At 42.1% G+C, this 20,168-nt stretch overlaps 1 protein-coding gene across 1 annotated transcript in view; it reads left to right on the top strand.

Annotated features, from left to right (window-relative positions):
• Window positions 1-20,168, top strand: part of cftr (CF transmembrane conductance regulator) — a 117,641-nt gene that overhangs the window by 21,818 nt on the left and 75,655 nt on the right. The window contains exons 3-5 of the mRNA XM_067999536.1: window positions 10,943-11,054; window positions 14,264-14,479; window positions 17,055-17,144. Of these exons, the coding sequence (XP_067855637.1) occupies window positions 10,943-11,054; window positions 14,264-14,479; window positions 17,055-17,144 (418 nt within the window). The remainder of the gene's footprint in view (window positions 1-10,942; window positions 11,055-14,263; window positions 14,480-17,054; window positions 17,145-20,168) is intronic.

Here is a 20,168-nt window from a genome sequence, read left to right as displayed (position 1 = left end):
ACCCGCCGGAAACCCGCAGGCCTGGTAAAATCAGGCCCATTGTGTGAGGATAATTTGAAGGGGAAATCACACACAAGGTCCAAAACACATACAAATGAGTCATCTGGGATAGCTGTATGATAATTGGCTTTTAATTCTGATCAATGACCCAAATGAATATGTTATAGGCATAACTGGAATATAATGGTAATTTGTTGAATTTGTATACCTGGCATGAGGCCTCTCCTGTCAGGAGCACATATTAGAAAGTTGTACATATGATGCATGCAATTTTTGGACTTTTAATTTAAATAGCTAGAGAATCACATGTAGTATCCACCCAAATTTCTGATATGTGCTACTGGTGAGCAAGGCTCCCTGCTGGGAGCACAACGGTGCAATAATGGCTTGTTGCTGTGAATTGGGTATAAAATTTGTTGTGTTTGCTTGGTGTTTAATAGATCCTGCCAACACCTTGAAGTGACCTTTTAAAATTCTTCTGCACTTTGATGGCCCATGTGCTACTTTTCATATAGATTGAATTCACCTTTGCTAAATATGCACTCATATTGTACTCTCATGTAGTTTTTACTTATTTTTTGCTGAATTTTTATGCTCATTAAGATGTGAATGTCAGTGCTGTGGAATGAAACCAGTTCCACTTTCATCACCCACTGCAGTGTCACATTCAGGTTAGATATACCTCCCACGGCTCTAGTCCAACAATGCATCTTAAAAGTGTTATCAGAGTGAACGTGGATTACTGTGCCAATGTGAAGCTTTTTCTTTCTTTCACCAGCTAACTTGGTGGTTTCTCTTAGACTATAGTGTCATATGATGGACAGTTTGTGAATCCCTGGCCACAAGCAACTCGATTGTGCCAGCCCAACTCAATTCACTTTGGACTATCACAACAACAATAACAATGTGCACCTTTAATATAGTAAAGCTGGCAGATACAGTAGGCTTTCATCTCATCAATCCAGGTTGGATTCAAACCCAGGCCCCAGAAGTGAAAGGGTGCTTGGCACCCCTCTATGCTAGCCAATCCTATTTTCCCAGATTCTTGTTTGTAAACATTATTACAAGTAACAGAGAAAGGCATTATTTTTTTCTATAAAAAGCATTACTTCAAAATTGCATAAATTGCTCATGTGTCCGATCAGCTTGATCACTTTTTCCCATGTGACCAGGTGAATGAACCTGTCATTTTGCTCAGATAGGGAAAGGGAAAGTCGGTTAGAAATTGTAATGTCACGATTTAGTTTAAAGCCTATTAAAATATATATAAGTCACTATAGTTATGGACAAACACCTGGTAAATGATTCACAGGGGTCAGGCATAATGGATTCATCAGTTGTTTATAAAGAATTGTCCTGAGATTACCGATGAAGGATTCAACTAGCAATCTCCCTGGACAGAGCAAACGATTCTACATGGACTGATAAAACAGAATTTACTCTTAAGAACATCAGAAATAGGAGCAGGAGTAGGCCATACGGCCACTCGAGCCTGCTCCACCATTCAATAAGATCATGGCTGATCTTCAACCTCAACTCCACCTTCCCACCTGATCCCCATATTCCATAGAATCCAAAAATATATTGATCTTGAATGTACTCAATGACTGAGCGTCCACAGCCCTCCAGGGTAGAGAATTCCAAAAATTCACAACCCTCTGAGTGAAGAAATTTCTCCTCATCTCAGTCCAAAATGACCGACCCCTTATCCTGAGACTCTGACCCCTAGTCCTAGACTTTTAAGGCAGGGGAAACAGCCTCTTAGCATCTACCCTGTCAAGCCCTCTCAGAATCTTATGTGTTTCAATGAGATCACCTCTCATTCTTCTAAACTCCAGAGAGTATAGACCCATTCTACTCAATCTCTCCTCATAGGACAACCCTCTCATCCCCGGAATCAATCTAGTGAGCCTTCATTGCACCGCCTTGAAGGCAAATATATCCTTCCTTAGGTAAGGAGACCAAAACTGTACACAGTACTCCAGGTGTGGTCTCACCAAAGCCCTGTCCAATTGCAGCAAGACTTCCTTACTCTTGTACTCCAACCCCCTTGCAATGAAGGCCAACATACCATTTGCCTTCCTAATTGCTTGCTGTGTTTCGTGTACAAGGACACCCAAATCCCTCTGAACACCAACATTTAATAGCTTCTCACCATTTAAAAACTATTGTTTTTCTATTCTTCCTACAAAGTGAATAACCTCACATTTCCCCACATTATATTCCCTCCATCTTTCACCTTCTTGCCCACTCACTTAACCATTCCTCTATCCATCCTAATATATTACCCCCAACCTCATGAGCCCTTATCTTGTGTAACAACCTTTCGTGTGGCACCTAATCGAATGCCTTTTGAAAATCCAAATATACTCCATTCACTGGTTCCCCTTTATCTACCCTGCTAGTTACATCCTCAAAAAACTCTGATGGGTTTGTCATACACGATTTTATTTTCTAAGTGCCCTGTTACCACATCCTTAATAATGGATTCCAGTATTTTCTCAATGACTGATGTCAGGCTAACTGGCCTGTAGTTCTGTGTTTTCTCTCTTCCTGCTTTCTTGAATAGTGGTGTTACATTTGCTACCTTCCAATCCACTGGGACCGTTCTAGAAGCTAGGGAATTTTGGAAGATCATAACCAATGCATCCACTATCTCTGCAGCCATCCCTTTTGGAACCATAGGATGTAGGCCATCAGGTTCAAGGGATTTGTCGGCTTTTAGTCCCTTTAATTTCTCCAGTACTTTTTCTTTACTAATATTAATTACTTTAACTTCTGCACTCTCATTAGACCCCTGGTTCCCCACTATTTCTGGCATTTTTTTTTGTGTCTTCTGCTGTGAAGACAGGCACAAAATATCTGTTCATTGTCTGTTATTTCCTTATTCCCCATTATAAATTCTCCTGTCTCAGCCTTTAAGGGACCCATGTTTACTTTCGCTACTATCTTCCTTTTTTTATACTTGTAGAAGCTCTTACAATCTGTTTTTATATTTCTGGCTAGTTTACTCTCATATTCTATTTTCTCCCTCTTTGTCAATTTTTTGGTCATCCTTTGCTGGGGTTTTTAAAACTCTCCTAATCCTCAGGCTTACTACACTTCTTGGCAACATTATAAGCCTCTTTATTTATCCTTAACTTCTTTAGTTAGCCACAGATGGATCACTTTTCCCGTGGAGTTTTTATTTCTCAATGGAATGTATTTTCGTTGAGAATTATGAAATATTTCTTTATATGTTTGCCATTGCTTATCTACCGTCATATCTTTTAATCGAGTTTCCCAATCAACCTTAGCCAACTCGCCCCTCATACCTATGTAATTGGATTTGTTTAAGTTTAAGACCCTAGTTTCGGACTTAGGTACGTTACTCTTGAACTCAATGTGAAATTCTATCATATTATGATCACTCTTCTCCAGAGCAAGATCTAAAATAACCTGTTACCTGGTTAGTTCCACTACGTATTGTTCTAGGAAAATGTCACGAATGCATTTCATGAACTTGTCCTCCAAACTTCTTTTGCCAATTTGATTTGCCCGGTCTACCCGGGTCCTGGGCCTCAGCGCTTTATATACCCGGGTCCTTGGCCTCAGCGTTTATATCCCCGGGTCCTGGGCCTCGGCGCATTATATCCCCGGGTCCTGGGCGTCCACACTTTATATCCCCAGGTCCTGGACCTTGGTGCATTATATCCCTGGGTCCTGGGCCTCGGCGCATTATATCCCCGGGTCCTGGGCCTCGGCGCATTATATCCCCGGGTCCTGGGCCTCCACACTTTATATCCCCAGGTCCTGGACCTCGGCGCATTATATACCCGGGTCCTGGGCCTCCACACTTTATATCCCTGGATCCTGGGCCTCCACACTTTATATCCCCGGGTCCTGGGCCTCGGCGCTTTATATCCCTGGGTCCTGGGTCTTGGCGCTTTTTATCCCCGGGTACTGGGCCTTGGCGCTTTATATCCCTGGGTCCTGGGTCTTGGCGCTTTATATCCCCGGGTACTGGGCCTTGGCGCTTTATATCCCTGGGTCTTGGCGCTTTATAGCCCCGGGTCCTGGGTCTTGGCGCTTTATATCCCTGGGTCCTTGGCCTTGGCGCTTTATATCCCTGGGTCCTGGGCCTCGGCGCTCGATATGCCTGGGTCCTGGCACTCCGCGATTTATACCTCTGGGTCCTGGGCCTCTGCGCTTTATATACCCAGGTCTTGGGCCTCCACACTTTATATCCCCAGCGCCCGGGGTACTGCGATTTATACCCCTGCCACTCTTTGTTGTTGGTCCCGCTCTCACTGTGCTCTCGGGCCTCGGGCCACCACGCTTTATACCTCCACCGCTGGTCCTGCTCTCACTGTGCTCTCGGGCGTTGGGCTGCCACGCTTTATACCCCCACCGCTCTCGATCGCTGGTCCCGCTCTCGCTGTGCTCTCGGGCCTTGGGCCGCCACCCTTTATACCCCCACCGCTCTCGATCGCTGGTCCCGCTCTTGCTGTGCTCTCGGGCCGCCACGCTTTATACCCCTGCCGCTCTCTGTCACTGGTCCTGCTCTCGCTGTGCTCTTACTAAGCATTCCACACTTTCCAAAGCCACAGTTAGAAGAGTGTTTACATAATCACTCTAATTGTCTCTGCTAAAGGGATCTCATTTGTTACTCTTCGAAGCACCTAAGATTGTGTGTCTCTGTCGTCCAACTTAGACACATACTATATTGGCAGAACAATTTGAATAGAGAAAAGAAACTGGAATCATCTCAACTCTTGAATATATTAAAAATAAGTAATGATTGAGGGCAATAAGGCTGAAACAACATACTAACTTCTCCATCAAATTAGGTTAACTGCAAAAGCTTATCTCCCTGAAATACCTCAGTGAAGCAATAACTTGCATTTATATCACGCCTTTCATGACCTCAGGACGTCCCAAAGCAATTTACAGCCAATGAAATACTTAAACTAGTTTACAGATGTATATAAAAACTATAACAAATTTTTACAAGCAATTTAAATGTATCTGCAAAATCGGTATACCCAATCATCAAGGCCCACTGTGTATTTTTTGCAGACACATGTTAAAGGAAATTCTTTGCCAGAGATTAGTGTGTCTGCTGAGTATTATTTTTTTTCATTCATCGGATGTGGGTGTCGCTGGCAAGGCCAGCATTTATTGCCCATCCCTAATTGCCCTTGAGAAGGTGGTGAGCCTCCTTCTTGAACCTCTGCAGTTTGTGTGGTGAAGATACTCTCACATTGCAGTTGGGAATGGAGTTCCAGGATTTTGACCCAGCGATGATGAAGGAATGGCAATATATTTCCAAGTCAGGATGGTGTGTGACTCGGAGAGCAATGTGCAGGTGGTGGTGTTCCCATGAGTCTGCAGTCCTCGTCCTCCTAGGTGGTAGAGGTTGCGGGTCTGGGAGGTGCTGTCGAAGGAGCCTTGGCGAGTTGCTGCAGTGCATCCTGTAGATGATACACACTGCAGCCACGGTGTGCTGATGGTGAAGGGAGTGAATGTTTAAAGTGGTGGATGGGGTGCCAATCAAGTGGGCTGCTTTGTCCTGGATGGTGTCGAGCTTCTTGAGTGTTGTTGGAGCTGCACTCATCCAGGCAAGTGGAGAGTATTCCATCACACTTCTGACTTGTGCCTTGTAGATGGTGGAAAGGCTTTGGGGAGTCAGGAGGTGAGTCACTCGCTGCAGAATACCCAGCCTGTGACCTGCTCTTCTAGCCACAGTATTTATGTGGTTGGTCCAGTTAAGTTTCTGGTCAATGGTGACCCCCAGGATATTGATGGTGGGGGATTCGTTGATGGTAATGCCGTTGAATGTCAAGGGTAGGTGGTTAGACTCTTTCTTGATGGAGATGGTCATTGCCTGGCACTTGTCTGGCGCGAATGTTACTTGCCATTTATCAGCCCAAGCCTGGATTTTGTCCAGGTCTTGCTGCATGCGGGCACGGACTGCTCCATTATCTGAGGGGTTGTGAATCATCAGCGAACATCCCCACTTCCGACCTTATGATGGAGTGAAGGTCATTGATAAAGCAGCTGAAGATGGTTGGGCCTTGGCCACTGCCTTGAGGAACTCCTGCAGCAATGTCCTGGGGCTGAGATGATTGGCCTCCAACAACCACTACCATCTTCCTTTGTGCTAGGTACGACTCCAGCCACTGGAGAGTTTTCCCCCGATTCCCATTGACTTCAATTTTACTAGGACTCCTTGATGCCACTATCGGTCAAATGCTGCCTTGATGTCAAGGGCATTCACTCTCACCTCACCTCTGGAATTCAGCTCTTTTGTCCATGTTTGGACCAAACATGGTTCAAATTGGACAGGTCAGGGAAAGCATGATGATGAGCAGGAAGACTGGAATGAAAAAACCCTTTCAGTACCCAAGGAACCAAACTTGAATTTCCTATCATTTTGTAACACCAGTGACATCTTACCGGCTCAGCTTTCCAGAGCAATACGTGTATCAATTTGAGCACTCAGTTGCTTGCTGTTCTAACAATAGAGCACAGGAAGAAATTTAAGTGAGCAACCAAGCCAGTTTAAAGAGGAAGCTATTTAATTCAATGAAACAAAAAGGTGCAACTAATTTTCTGTACTTTAGAGTCCCCCTCCATAGAATTTAGATCATATTTTACTCTTCACTCACTAGTATTATTTCAGAGATGGTTATGCACAGTCTGAAGTATATACTGGAGGCAAAAATATAAAACTAATTGTAGTGAATTGTCATGTTTCATAACTGGAACTGTACACTCAAAATAATGGCATGGTTGCTCCCTTCCTATATTATTCTTTCACCTTGAGTCAGTAAAAGCCTGTAGGATCCTTCAGCTAAGGTACTGAAAAGATATTGATAACGTGGAGCGTATACACTACTGCTGGAATGAAATTAAACAAAAACTAAATTCATAATGTTTCTGAATCAGATTATGGGAACTAACTTGTACACCAATTGCAAAAACAATTTAGCACTTGGAAAGTAACTAACGCATCAACCTAGCCATTTTATGCAATCCCAAAAGATGCAACACTTCAGCCTATTTAAAGGTGCAGTCATACACAGAATGCAAAATTTGGTTACAATCTTTCTGTTTTTTGGAGAAAATTAGAGTAGAACACAGTATAAACCAAAATATGTCCAGGTTCCCAAGTTTTGAAACTGGTTGTAAGACTGTCTCTTTCATTAAAAACATGACACAAATACTCTGATTACTGTTGAGTTGTTATGGGGGGGGACTGAATTTGTGACAATCTGCTCACTAACAAACTCATTGTCAACCATCTTCAGAACAAAATCAGAGCGGCCTCGTCGTTCATCCTTTCCTCTGTACAGTTCCAATTTTTAAAAATACTAATTGATCTCCTATGGTGTTACACATAGAGAGTCAAGACCACGGGCATTATTCAGATCAAGCAATGGTAGAGGGTGGGGGGATAATTGAATTGGACCAAGAAGGCAGAGGGGGAAAGAGGCAGGAAGCAAGGTAGAGGAGAGTGAAACTGAGGGAGAGGGAGAGGAAGGAGGGAGAGGGAGAGAAAAGAGAGAGGAGGGGTGAGCGTGGAATTGGGTGGTAAACTGTTCATTGTGGGGGAGGGAGTTTCAGTGATTGAAAGGCTTTTCATGGCGGGGGCAGTTATTGAAAATCTCCTCACTAAAGGGGAGAGGACGTTATCAGGTGCTTAGTGGGAGTCAGTTCCAGTTGCCCAAAAGCTGCTTAGTGTGAGAAGGATTCTACTTGTTGAAAAGCTGTTCAGTGGGTGGGGGGAGAGTGTCAGCTGTTCAAAAGCTGCTCGGTTGGGGCATGCGGGGTGTGGAGGGGGGGGAGGAGAGAGAGTGCCAGCTGTTTGATAAGTGGGGTGGAGGGGTGGGGTGAGTGCCAGCTGTTGACACTACCTGTGCCTCCAGTTTCCGTTTCCATCTGCATTCTGTCTTGACTGCTTCAGGTGACATGGTGTCCTAGTATTCCATATTCATCTCTGTTATTTCTCCTGTTCCCTTACTTTCTCTGCTGTGGGCTGGGGAGTGAGATATTTACTTTTCATTTACTGGCATTTAGTAAGATATTGCCGTTAGTATGTAACAGCACTGCTGTGCCACTGAGTGGAGATTTTTAATTATACTGTTTGCTTAGGCAGAAAGGGTTTGTGTTCAGTTGATTTACAGTCATGTAACATTAGGTGTCATAAACTCACAGTGCCACTTACAAGTGCAAAATCATTAGAATGTTGCGACCACACACTGGTTTTGAAATATAATAGATATTTCTTTTAAGTCTGTTTCCTTGCCAATTTTCTCAACCAAGTTACATTTCTTCCTTCCCTTCCTGAAGGCAGTGACTACTTGCTGAAGAATAATTTCCATTTCCATTTCTTTAGTTTCGCTGCCCTTATCTTTGCAAACTTTGTAACTTCTTCCTTCGATATGAGTATCATATTTGCTACTGTTCAGGGTCAGGCACCTTGATATACAACTAGAAGCTCAGAACTGAAGACGGTGCTGTAAGATTTGATAAATTTCTCACTATTTTTGGATAACTTGAATAGTTTTTTGTAGCTACTAAAAGATATATTACTGGATTTTGGAAATTAGTTAATCCATGGTCAAGGTGGATAATAATTCAAATAATTAATAATTTGAGGTTATGGCAGAATTTTTTTTTGAGGCAGCCGTCATGGATGACATCACTGGATGTTTTTAATGAGGTTTTATTACAAATTGCACAGAGGAACTCACTGCCTGAATGGGTGGTAGAGGCAGAAACCCTCAACTCATTTAAAAAGTACCTGGATATGCACCTGAAGTGCCATAACCTACAAGACTACAGACCAAGTGCTGGAAAGTGGGATTGGGCTGGGTGGCTCGTTTTTGGCCGGCACGGACACGATGGGCCGAATGGCCTCCTGTGCCGTAAATTTTCTATAATTCTATGATTCTAGGAGAATATACCAACATCACTGAGCATTTAATTACATGAATATCAATTCAAAGGGAAGTGGTATCAAATTATTTTAAAAACAAAGAATTATCAATGTTAAATGATTAGTCAAGATGTAGTTCTCAGGAATTGTCATGCTTTACGCAAAGCTGAAATAGATAACAGCAGCTAGGGACATTTTGAGAACAGATTCCTTGCAAATAAGTCAGCATAACTGGAACTACAAGAAATTTAAGAAAAAGATTATCTACTTAGTGTTGAATGGTGTCATTTAATTAAGACTTATTAAAGAATATTATAGCCTTTTGTTCCTTTCATAGATACAGAACAATTCATCTTATAGCAGTAACTCTTTTCCCTTGAGATCCATTGGAGATATAAATATATTGAAATTAATTCTTAGATTAATTATTTTGATAACTCTTTGCAAGAACTGTCAAACATCTGTATATGTAGCTGCGAGAGAAAAATGGAGAATATTAATACAATGCTTAGCAAAGTTATATTTCAGGTTTCATTACTTTGATATAGCACTGGCAGAAATTGCTGATATATTAATTAATAAAAGTAGGATATAAATAAGATTCACAAATCATCATATATTTCTAGCCCTCATTACACTACATGTGCTAGCAAATAACAATCACCTGAATGCAATTTATGTATTTTAATATTTTTGTTGTGTTTGAAAGTTATTCATGTTTAATCGTTTGCATGGCGCAAACCACATATAGCAGCTTTTGTTCAAGATCTTGTACAGAAGTAGCCATAAAATGACACGAAGAATTGAGATGAACTTCACGATGCGCAGCAATGCAAAGCATAGAACAGCAATATTTAGGCATAGATACACTAAAGTTAATGGGTGCGTTGCTAGGGGAAGGGGGAATTGAATACAAAGCTCGTCACATCAAAGCTAGGGGAGGTATTAGTGTTTAATAGTTATCAGGTGACCCAACTGGTCTACTGAATTTATGAGCTGGAGCAAGGGGGATAAATCACTAGGACAATAAGCTAAAGTGGGTTTGGCAGTCTGGGCCCCAGATCCTGCTTTAATAGTCTAACTTTCCCCTTAGCGAAAAATTATTTGTTACTGAGATTGCAATGAACTCTTGTTTAAATCGCATCATTCCATTTTTAAATTTTAATTTCATTAACGCATGTGCCAATTTGCAGACACTCTGTTAACAGGAATATTCATTTATAGGAACATTTTCTCAAGTGCAAACCAAGTACTTGCCAAATTTGCACAGTTTGCATAATAGGAATGACTGCTTAAGCAGGGAGACTGTTTCTTGCAAGGATGCTTCCAGCAAGAGGCTTCCACTGTTTTATCACAAAATTGTTACCCATCAAACTATCTATAGCTCATTAATGTTATAAAGAATTTGTTTCATTTATGTCTTGCTAGTTTCAAGTTAAATCATACCACTGATATGCTAGGAAATTGGTATCTAAAGGCCTTTAACAAGCACACATAATGTTTAATCAATTCTCATGATATTAATTATTTGATATTAAATAGAGGGGCCTGTCCTTTAGAGAGGTCAACGTTCCTGTAGTGAATAAGTGCACTATTTCCTAAGAATCTATGTTCTGGACTTGTTTGCTCTAATTTCTCCTTCCAAGAGGCTGGAAAAATTCCAAACACTTTTATTTGCTTGTTATTTGTGCCGGTGCCCTTCAGACGCTCAGCAGTATTCTAAATAAGCATAGAACATGACCTTTTAAATAATTAAACCCCTACAGTGTGATATATGGTTGGGTGTTTTTAATCTGCCAAAAATGTGGCCCAATTGGAATTTGAACTTTCATTCAATTATAATGTTTACCAAGGTTAGATCTTCAAGGTCTCCTCCTGCTTCTTTTTTTTATCTAATTAGCTACCTTTGCCAAATCTCCTTGGCTATGCTTAAGTGGAACAAAATATTCCAGAGATCCCTGTTGCTCCTTTAAGGACTTGTACATGTGATTTAATCGACTTGTTTTTGTTCATTTGCAGAGAATGGGATAGAGAGTTAGCAACGTCAAAGAAAAATCCCAAACTTGTCAATGCACTTCGCCGATGTTTTTTCTGGAGATTTTTGTTTTACGGAATTCTGCTTTATTTTGTGGTGAGATTTCATTCAATAACAGATGCTATTAATTGAACAAAAAGTGTTAAATTGTTTTGTATTGCAGCAAAACTATTTTGTGATTAAAATGCATTTTGCACCAATGAAAATAATTTTAGTTATCCTGCAATTAAAAATTGATGATTCTAGAAATACACAGCAAGTCTGTCAACATCCAAAATCTGTATAGATAGATTCGGGTAGAAAGCCCTTACCAGAACCTTTCAACTCAAGTGTTAATCAGCATGTTCTTTTTCTTCTTAATTTTCATTTTCTTTTTATCTCTTTAGTTATTCTGTTCCCTTCCATTTGCCATTTTGTATCTCTTTTTCAATTTACCATGAAGACAGAGGTACAAACTGGCTTAATATGTCACCAATGAACTGCTAAAGTTTTAAAAACAGCATACCAACCTGCCACATAACATTCAAGTTTGGTTACCAATTTTTCCCTTTATAATTTAAGATATATGTCACATAAATCAAAGCATTGGCTAGAATGTCTTTTTGTAGCAATGTTCTATAACAATTGAAAGAGTATGGATTTAATAAAATAAACACTGAAAAGCATATGTGTGCTGAACATGAATAATGGTTAGCTTGTACTACTTATCATTTAAGACTGACCAAGTTCTGACAAAGGGATTAGCAATTGACAGAACATTTAATTTTATTTGCTAAATTAATTTTATTCTTGCTGAGATGTGATATCCATATTTAATTTTTTTTAGATATGGGCATAATATGTAGCTACACTCATTTGTAACTGGCGTGGTAAACATTTTTTTTTCTTCAAGGGGAAACTGTGGGAACTATTTAAATAAAAAAGTAATATAATAAATATAGAAGGGAAGCAAAGAGGTATTAGGAAGGTAGAGAGGATATGAAAGAGGATTGGTAGTTGACATAAAAGTAAACAGGAAGGGAACCTACAAGCACATTAGAAACAAAAGGATAGTAAAAGAAGGGGGCCATCAAGTACCTGCATTCGACAGTGAGTGAGTGACAGAGATGCTTATTAAATATTTCACCTCAGTTTTTAAAGGGAATCATGAAAGTAGGAGTACTTGAGGTGATTGTGGAACAGCCAATAATGCAGATAAATATTTAAAAAGAAACTGTTAAAAATGTTAACGGGACTGAAAGTCAAAAGAATAGCAAGACCAGTGTGTATGGATCTCATAATACTGAAGGAAGTTGGGGAGGAGATGGAAATTTTGGAAACATAAATTGTGCCAAGGACTTCAGGTCCCAAGTGCTACACCACTGTTCAAGTAATGGGGCAAGGGACAAGTCGGGAAATTATATGCCAGTTAGTTTTACCTCAGATCAGGGTAATCTTCTAAGGGTAAACTTTAAAAATGTGTGCTCCAGCACAAAGCCTCACCTGCCAGGAACATGTATTGAGAAATCGCGGGTGCACTCCTTGTACTTTTTCATGCATTAAAAAACAAAAAATCTGGAGAGAATACCTGCGATTTCCCAATATGTCCTTCTGATGGGCAAGGATCCACAGCAGTAGTGTGCATTCATAAAATTGGCCCCCTAGAGTCCATAATATGGGATGGAATTAGTGAACACTTAGAAAGGCATGGCTGATCTGGGATTATCAGTGTGGTTTTGTAAAAGACAGGTTAACTAATTCAGTTGAAATTTTTGAGGAAATCATAGATTGCACAGATAAATGTAACATGATGATGTATAAATCGATTTTCAGAAGACATTTGATAAGGTGCCATACAAGAGAGTTGTTACAAAAATTAAGGCATATTAAAGGGAATGCATCTGAATAGGTACAAAGATGGCTGGGGAAAAGATAGGAGTAAATAGGTGATTTTCAGATTGAAAGGATGTGGGTAATGATTTGTCTCATGGATTTGTGCTGAGACCTCTTTTTGTTTTCCATTTATATAAATGATTTGGACATAGGTACAATGATATTAAAGTTTGCTGATGATAACAAATTAGGGAATATGGCCAACTGTGAGGAAGGACGCTGGAGGTTACAAGAGGATTAATACATGACAGATGCAGTTCAATGCAGTGAAATATGAAGAGTACATTTTGGGAAAAGAACAGGGAATGAAAATATAGTATAAATGGTAACTTCCTTTACAGAGGGAAGGGAAGATCCAGGGGTGAAGATACAGGAGTGCGGGTTTGTAGATCTTTAAAGCTGGGAGTGCAGGTAGAAAAGGCCATAAAAAGGATAATGGGCATTACCATATAAGCAAGGAACTGTTGTTGAATTTGTAGAAGACATTGGTTAGGCCACAGTAGGAGTATTGTGTGCAATTCTGGGCATCATATATAGGAAGGATATTAGAACCATGGAAAATGAAGATTCACTAGAATGATACCAGGATTGAGAGGGTCTAAATTTAATATAGTTGTGCACATTTTACAGGCCTAAAACGGGTGCAACGATAACCAATTTAGCAGGGCAGAGGCCCACACCCAATCTGCACGGGCATTTGAGCCACTGCTAAATTGGTCTGGGGCCTTTTTTAAGGTGGCCCTAGGGGCTGCTTGAAATAAGCTCAGGTCAGTTCAATATTGAAAAGTAGTTCCTACGCTCATTTCCGACCCGGATTGGTATATTCGTTTACACTAGTCGGAACTTTCAAAATATTTGTATTTTATGGATTCAGAAGGAGAATGAGTGTTCCTCCTGGCTTCACAAAACAACTGCGGGCCCCTCTCCCTGACTTACCTGTTGGCTCAGCGCAGGCCGAAATTGGTAAAACCCCGACAGGTGAGTTGCATCATGCACCTCATTGGTGTCCGCCGCCCACCTAATTTATTCTGATGGGGCCCGAGGACAAATTTAGTTAGGTCCTCAGGCCTCTCTATTTCTGCGCGCCACACCCACGTTGGGGCGCGAAGGAATTTAGGACCCATTATGTCTTTGATCTTGTGCTAAGAGTGACTCGCATCCAGAAAATCTAAGATAACTAGAAAAGCTAGATCCCAGAATTCTAATTAGGGAGAGCTGTGTCTATTGGATCCAGCCTGCGGAAATTGTCTATGATTGAACACAAACTAACAATATGATTAAATGAACTGATTAATTTTCCCCACTTATAATCCCAACGTTAACTTTTCTGTCTAGTAAATATGATATCATGGGGATTAGCATGTGCACATCTTGTGCTGGGTAACATTGAAGCTTAACAGTTATTTATATAATTTTCCACTTGCTTTCAACAGGAATTCACTAAAGCTGTACAGCCTCTCTGCCTTGGACGAATAATAGCATCTTATAACGAGAAGAATACCTATGAGCGTGAAATAGCATACTATCTAGCCTTAGGGCTTTGCCTCCTATTTGTCGTGAGGACCCTCTTTCTACATCCTGCTGTCTTTGGTCTCCAGCACCTGGGAATGCAGATGAGAATAGCACTGTTCAGTCTAATTTATAAAAAGGTAATTACATTCATTTGTACGTATGTAATTTTAGTCCGGATATCTAGATGGCTTGATACATATGCTAGGAGAGGGAAGGGGTTGGGACATTGCCCATTCCTCCCTCCTGTCTAATATCATCGGGTAGAATTTTCTAGTCCTGTCCCGGGCATATTGGATCACCTGGTTGCAGCAGATACAGGAAAACTGGACGGGGAGGAGACCATGTGTGTAAGGGAGTCCACTCAATTCTCAATCCATTAATTTACATGGACAGATAATCAGGTGGCTCCCTTATGGATGTGCACTCCTTCCCGGCCAATTTTTCTGTATTCGCTGCACCCAGGTGTTCCAATATGTCCAGGCACAGGACCAGGCAAATTTAACCCATTATCTCCAGTCTTGTTGACTAATTTTTGATATTTGCCAGAGATGTCTTTTCCCTCCACCTCTATTAAATATTAACTGGTTATTGAGTGTGCATCTCCTTCCTTGTGGTCTTCAACATTTCTGCAGCATTCGAACAGTTAACCAATCCATCCTCCTCCACTGTTTCTATTATTGTGGCCCACTACCATGGCACCATCCTTGCTTGGTTCCACTCCTAAGTTTCCTAACATAGCCAGAACTTCTCCTGAAATTACTTCCCCTCCTGCCCCACACAGTCACTCCAGGACTACCCCGAGGTTTCATCTTTGATCCTCTCCTTTTCTTAGTCTACATATTGCTGCTTGGCAATATCATCCATAGGGATGGGTTCAGCTTCCATATGCTCCTTGACAACAGTAAATTCTACCTCTCCTACACCACTCTTGACCATAAATGAACTATTCAATTGTTTGTCCAACATCAAATCATGAATGAGCAAGTACTTTCTCCAACTCAACATCAGCAAGCCTGAAGCCATCCTGTGAAACTCCCACCAAAATCTCTCCATTCTATATCCTGATTTTATCCCCCTTCCTGGGTGCTTAACTGGACCAGCCACATAAATACTATGGCTACAAGAGCAGGTCAGAGGCTGGGTATTCTGCGGCGAGTGACTCACCTCCTGACTCCCCAAAGCCTTTCCACCATCTACAAGGCACAAGTCAGGAGTGTGATGGAATACTCTCCACTTGCCTGGATGAGTGCAGCTCCAACAACACTCAAGAAGCTCGACACCATCCAGGACAAAGCAGCCCGCTTGATTGGCACCCCATCCACCACCCTAAACATTCACTCCCTTCACCACCGGCGCACCATGGCTGCAGTGTGTACCATCTACAGGATGCACTGCAGCAACTCGCCAAGACTTCTTCGAAAGCACTTCCCAAACCTGCGACCTCTACCACCTAGAAGGACAAGAGCAGCAGGCACATGGGAACAACACCAGCTGCACATTCCCCTCCAAGCCACACACCATCCCGACTTGGAAATATATCGCCGTTCCTTCATCGTCGCTGGGTCAAAATCCTGGAACTCCCTTCCTAACAGCACTGTGGGAGAACCTGCGCCACACGGACTGCAGCGGTTCAAGAAGGTGGCTCACCACCACCTTCTCAAGGGCAATTAGGGATGGGCAATAAATGCTGGCCTTGCCAGCGACGCCCACATCCCATGAACGAATAAAAAAAAAGGTCGAACCATCAGTGCACAACCTTAGTGTCCTGTTTGACACTGAGGTTTGAACCCCATATCCTATCTAGTAGGGATTGGATTATGAGGAGCGATTATGTAAATTGAGCATGTTCTCACTGGAAAAGAGAAGCTTGAGAGGTGATATGATTAGTGTTTTTAGGATTCTAAAAGGACTAGATGATGTAGACCATGACAAGCTGTTTCACCTTGTTCTGAACAATAGAACCAGATGACATGGCCTGCACTTGAAGGGAGATAAATTCAAAACAAATCTGCGGAAACAATATTTCAAAGAGCGAATGGTCAGTCTATGGATCATGCACCCGAGGGAGACATGGAAGCAAATAGTATTGATTCACTCAAATGCCAATTAGATGCATTTCTTTCAGAAAATAATATTTTGGGATACAGTATACGAGTAATTTGAGACATTTGCGTCAGTCGATTTTTCAGGCATCCCTAGTGGCTGCCAGTTGGTGGGAGATTTTTTAAAATAATTCCGTCTGCCGACTGCCTCAATTTTCAGCATGAACAGGACAGTAGGCAGAGTACGCTGTCACAATTCTACTCACCCAAAATAACAGACAAAATTGTATAGAACTTGTGGAAGTCTCCCAGTTTGGGGTGTTACTCTGTGTCCTGTAAAAGCTCAGAAATTTCCAAACACAGAAACAAGCCTTTAAATGGCCTCAGTTTTCAAAAATGCAGACGAGGAATATCAACATGGCAGACCGAATAATGCCACTGAGCAAAACTGTCTAGACACAGTACCCTTATAATCGACGCCTTTAAATGTGTATTTCAAACTTCAGTTGTTTGAAATATATATTTAAACACACACTGGCTCTTAGTTATATTCAATTATTCTCTAAATTAAGCAGTATTTTCCATGTAAGTCCTGCACTAAACTGTGATCATGAAAACAACCATATTTTAATGCCTGCTTTCCTAAAATTTCAATGTTCTTTCTTAACAGATCTTAAAAATGTCAAGCAGAGTACTTGATAAAATTGATACTGGACAACTTGTTAGTCTTCTATCCAACAACCTCAACAAATTTGATGAGGTAGGTAAATTGTGTGTGTAATTCACATTGTGTATAGAGAGGTTTGTCCATTTTAATTGAAGATGTCACTCCAGTTGTAATATACAGTGTGAAAACAGACTCAAAATTTCATCTGTACATCATAACAAAGTAAAGTGTGGAATGTAGATACATTTTTTAAAATTCATACATGAGATGTGGGCATCGCTGGCTGGGCCAGCATTTATTGCCTATCCCGAATTGCCCTTGAGAAATTGGTGGTGAGCCGGCTTCTTGAACCGCTGCAGTCCGTGTGATGTAGGTTCTCCCGCAGTGCTGTTAAGTGGGGAGTTCCAGGATCTTGACCCAGCGATGATGAAGGAACAGCAATATATTTCCAAGTCAGGAAGGTGTGCGACTCGGAGAGGAACGTGCAGGTGGTGTTGTTCCCATGTACCTGCTGCTCCTGTCCTTTTAGGTGGTAGAGGTCATGGGTTTGGGAAGTGCTGTCGAAGGAGCCTTGGTGAGTTGCTGCAGTGCATCTGGTAGATGGTACACACTGCAGCCACTGTGTGCCGATGGTGGAGGGAGTGAATGTTTAAGGTGGTGGATGGGGTGCTAATCAAGTGGGCTGCTTTATCCTGAATGGTGTTTCTTAAGTTGTTGGAGCTGCACTCATCCAGGCAAGTGGAGAGTGTTCCATCACACTCCTGACTTGTGCCTTGTAGATGGTGGAAAGGCTTTGGGGAGTCAGGAGGTGAGTCACTCACTGCAGAATACCCAGCCTCTGATCTGCTTTTGTAGCTGCAATATTTATGTAGCTGGTCCAGTTAAGTTTTTGGTCAATGGTGACCCCCAGGATGTTGAAGGTGGGGGATTCGGCGATGGTTGTGCCATTGAATGTCAAGGGGAGGTGGTTAGACTCTCTCTTGTTGGAGATGGTCATTGTCTGGCACCTGCCTGGCGCGAATGTTACTTGCCACTTATCAGCCCAAGCCTGGATGTTGTCCAGGTCTTGCTGCATGTGGGCACGGACTGATTCATTACCTGAGGGGTTGCGAATGGAACTGAACATTGTGCAGTCATCAGCGAACATCCCCATTTCTGACCTAATGATGGAGGGAAGGTCATTGATGAAGCAGCTGAAGATGGTTGGACCCAGGACACAGCCCTGAGGAACTCCTGCAGCGATGTCCTGAGGCTGAGATGATTGGCCTCTAACAACCACTACCATCTTCCTTTGTGCTCGGTATGACTCCAGCCACTGGAGAGTTTTCCCCCTGATTCCCATTGACTTCAATTTTACTAGGGCTCCTTGATGCCACACTTGGTCAAATGCTGCCTTGATGTCAAGGGCAGTCACTCTCACCTCACCTCTGGAATTCAGCTCTTTTGTCCATGTTTGGACCAAGGCTGTAATGAGGTCTGGAGCCAAGTGGTCCTGGTGGAACTCAAACTGACCAGGTGGTTGGTGAGTAAGTGCCACTTGATAGCACTGCCGACGACACCTTCCATCACTTTGCTGATGATTGAGAGTAGACTGATGGGGCGGTAATTGGCCGGATTGGATTTGTTCTGCTTTTTGTGGACAGGACATACCTGGGAAATTTTCCACTCTGTAAAGTAGATGCCAGTGTTGTAGCTGTACTGAAACAGCTTGGCCGGTGGCACGGCTAGTTCTGGAGCACAAGTCTTCAGCAGTACAGCTGGGATGTTGTCAGAGTTCACAGCCTTTGCCGTATCTAGTGCACTCAGCCATTTCTTGATGTCACGTGGAATGAATCGAATTGGCTGAATACTGGCTTCTGTGATGGTGGGGATCTCGGGAGGAGGTGGAGATGGATCATCCACTCAGCACTTCTGGCTGAAGATGGTCGCAAACGCTTCAACCTTGTCTTTTGCACTCGCGTGCTGGGCTCCGCCATCATTGAGGATGGAGATGTTCACGGTGCCTCCTCCTCTCATTAGTTGTTTAATTGTCCACCACCATTCACGACTGGATGTGGTAGGAATGCAGAGCTTTGATCTGATCCATTGGTTGTGGTATCACATAGCTCTGTATATAGCATGCTGCTTCTGCTGTTTAGCATGCATGTGTTGTAGCTTCACCAGGTTGGCACCTCATTTTTAGGTATGCCTGGTGCTGCTCCTGGCATGCTCTTCTACACTCCTCATTGAACCAGGGTTGATCCCCTGGCTTGTTGGTAATGGTAGAGTGAGGAATATGCCGGGCCATGAGTTTACAGATTGTGGTGGAATACAATTCTGCTGCTGCTGATGGCCCACAGCGCCTCATGGATGCCCAGTTTTGAGCTGCTATCTATCCTATTTAGCACGGTGGTAGTGCCACACAACACGATGAACGGTGTCCTCAGTGTTAAGACGGGATTTCGTTTCCACAAGGAGTGTGCAGTGGTCACTCCTACCAACACTGTCATGGACATATTGTCCATGCTACTGAGTGATTAGCATTTAAATAATCTCAATACCAGCAAGGGTTCTCGTTATTCGCAACATTAACCTGAAACATTATAGTATGAACTTTCCCTACTAAATAACACATGTACCCAATATTATTAATTATTAAATTCACTTCATCAGAACTTTCATTGAAAACTTATTGTCCATTTATGTAATAAAATCCGGAGTATCTGTAACAAATATGACAGGGAGACCACTTCGAATATTTTATGGCATGCATCACATATGTGCAGTAGGAAGCGTAAGGCAAACGTGAGCATGAAGGGGATGCACAAGGGTGTTTGAGGGTTTGTCATGGTTTTTACTTATATTTGATTTCTGATCAACTCACATTACACATTATATTGTCATCACTACTGCTACGTCTTTGCGAATCTTGTCTGGTTTGTGCAATAATGCCCTTTCCTGAGGATCACCATGAAGACCCACAACTGAAGCCACCCATTGTGTCACTGCAGAGTGGGTGTAGGTCCCCATCTGGAAGATGTACGTTTGGGGGGTCCGCAAGGTAGGTAAATGTGTCTGGACACTGGGGTAACTGTGCAAGTTTGTGAATTTTATTGTTAGGAGGAGGGTGGTGGAGGC

This window comes from Heptranchias perlo, chromosome 18 (genome assembly GCF_035084215.1).
Source record: "Heptranchias perlo isolate sHepPer1 chromosome 18, sHepPer1.hap1, whole genome shotgun sequence".
Taxonomy (NCBI): Eukaryota; Metazoa; Chordata; class Chondrichthyes; order Hexanchiformes; family Hexanchidae; genus Heptranchias; species Heptranchias perlo.
The sequence above is the reverse complement of the archived record's forward strand: the minus strand, read 5'-3'. Positions and strand labels throughout refer to the sequence as shown.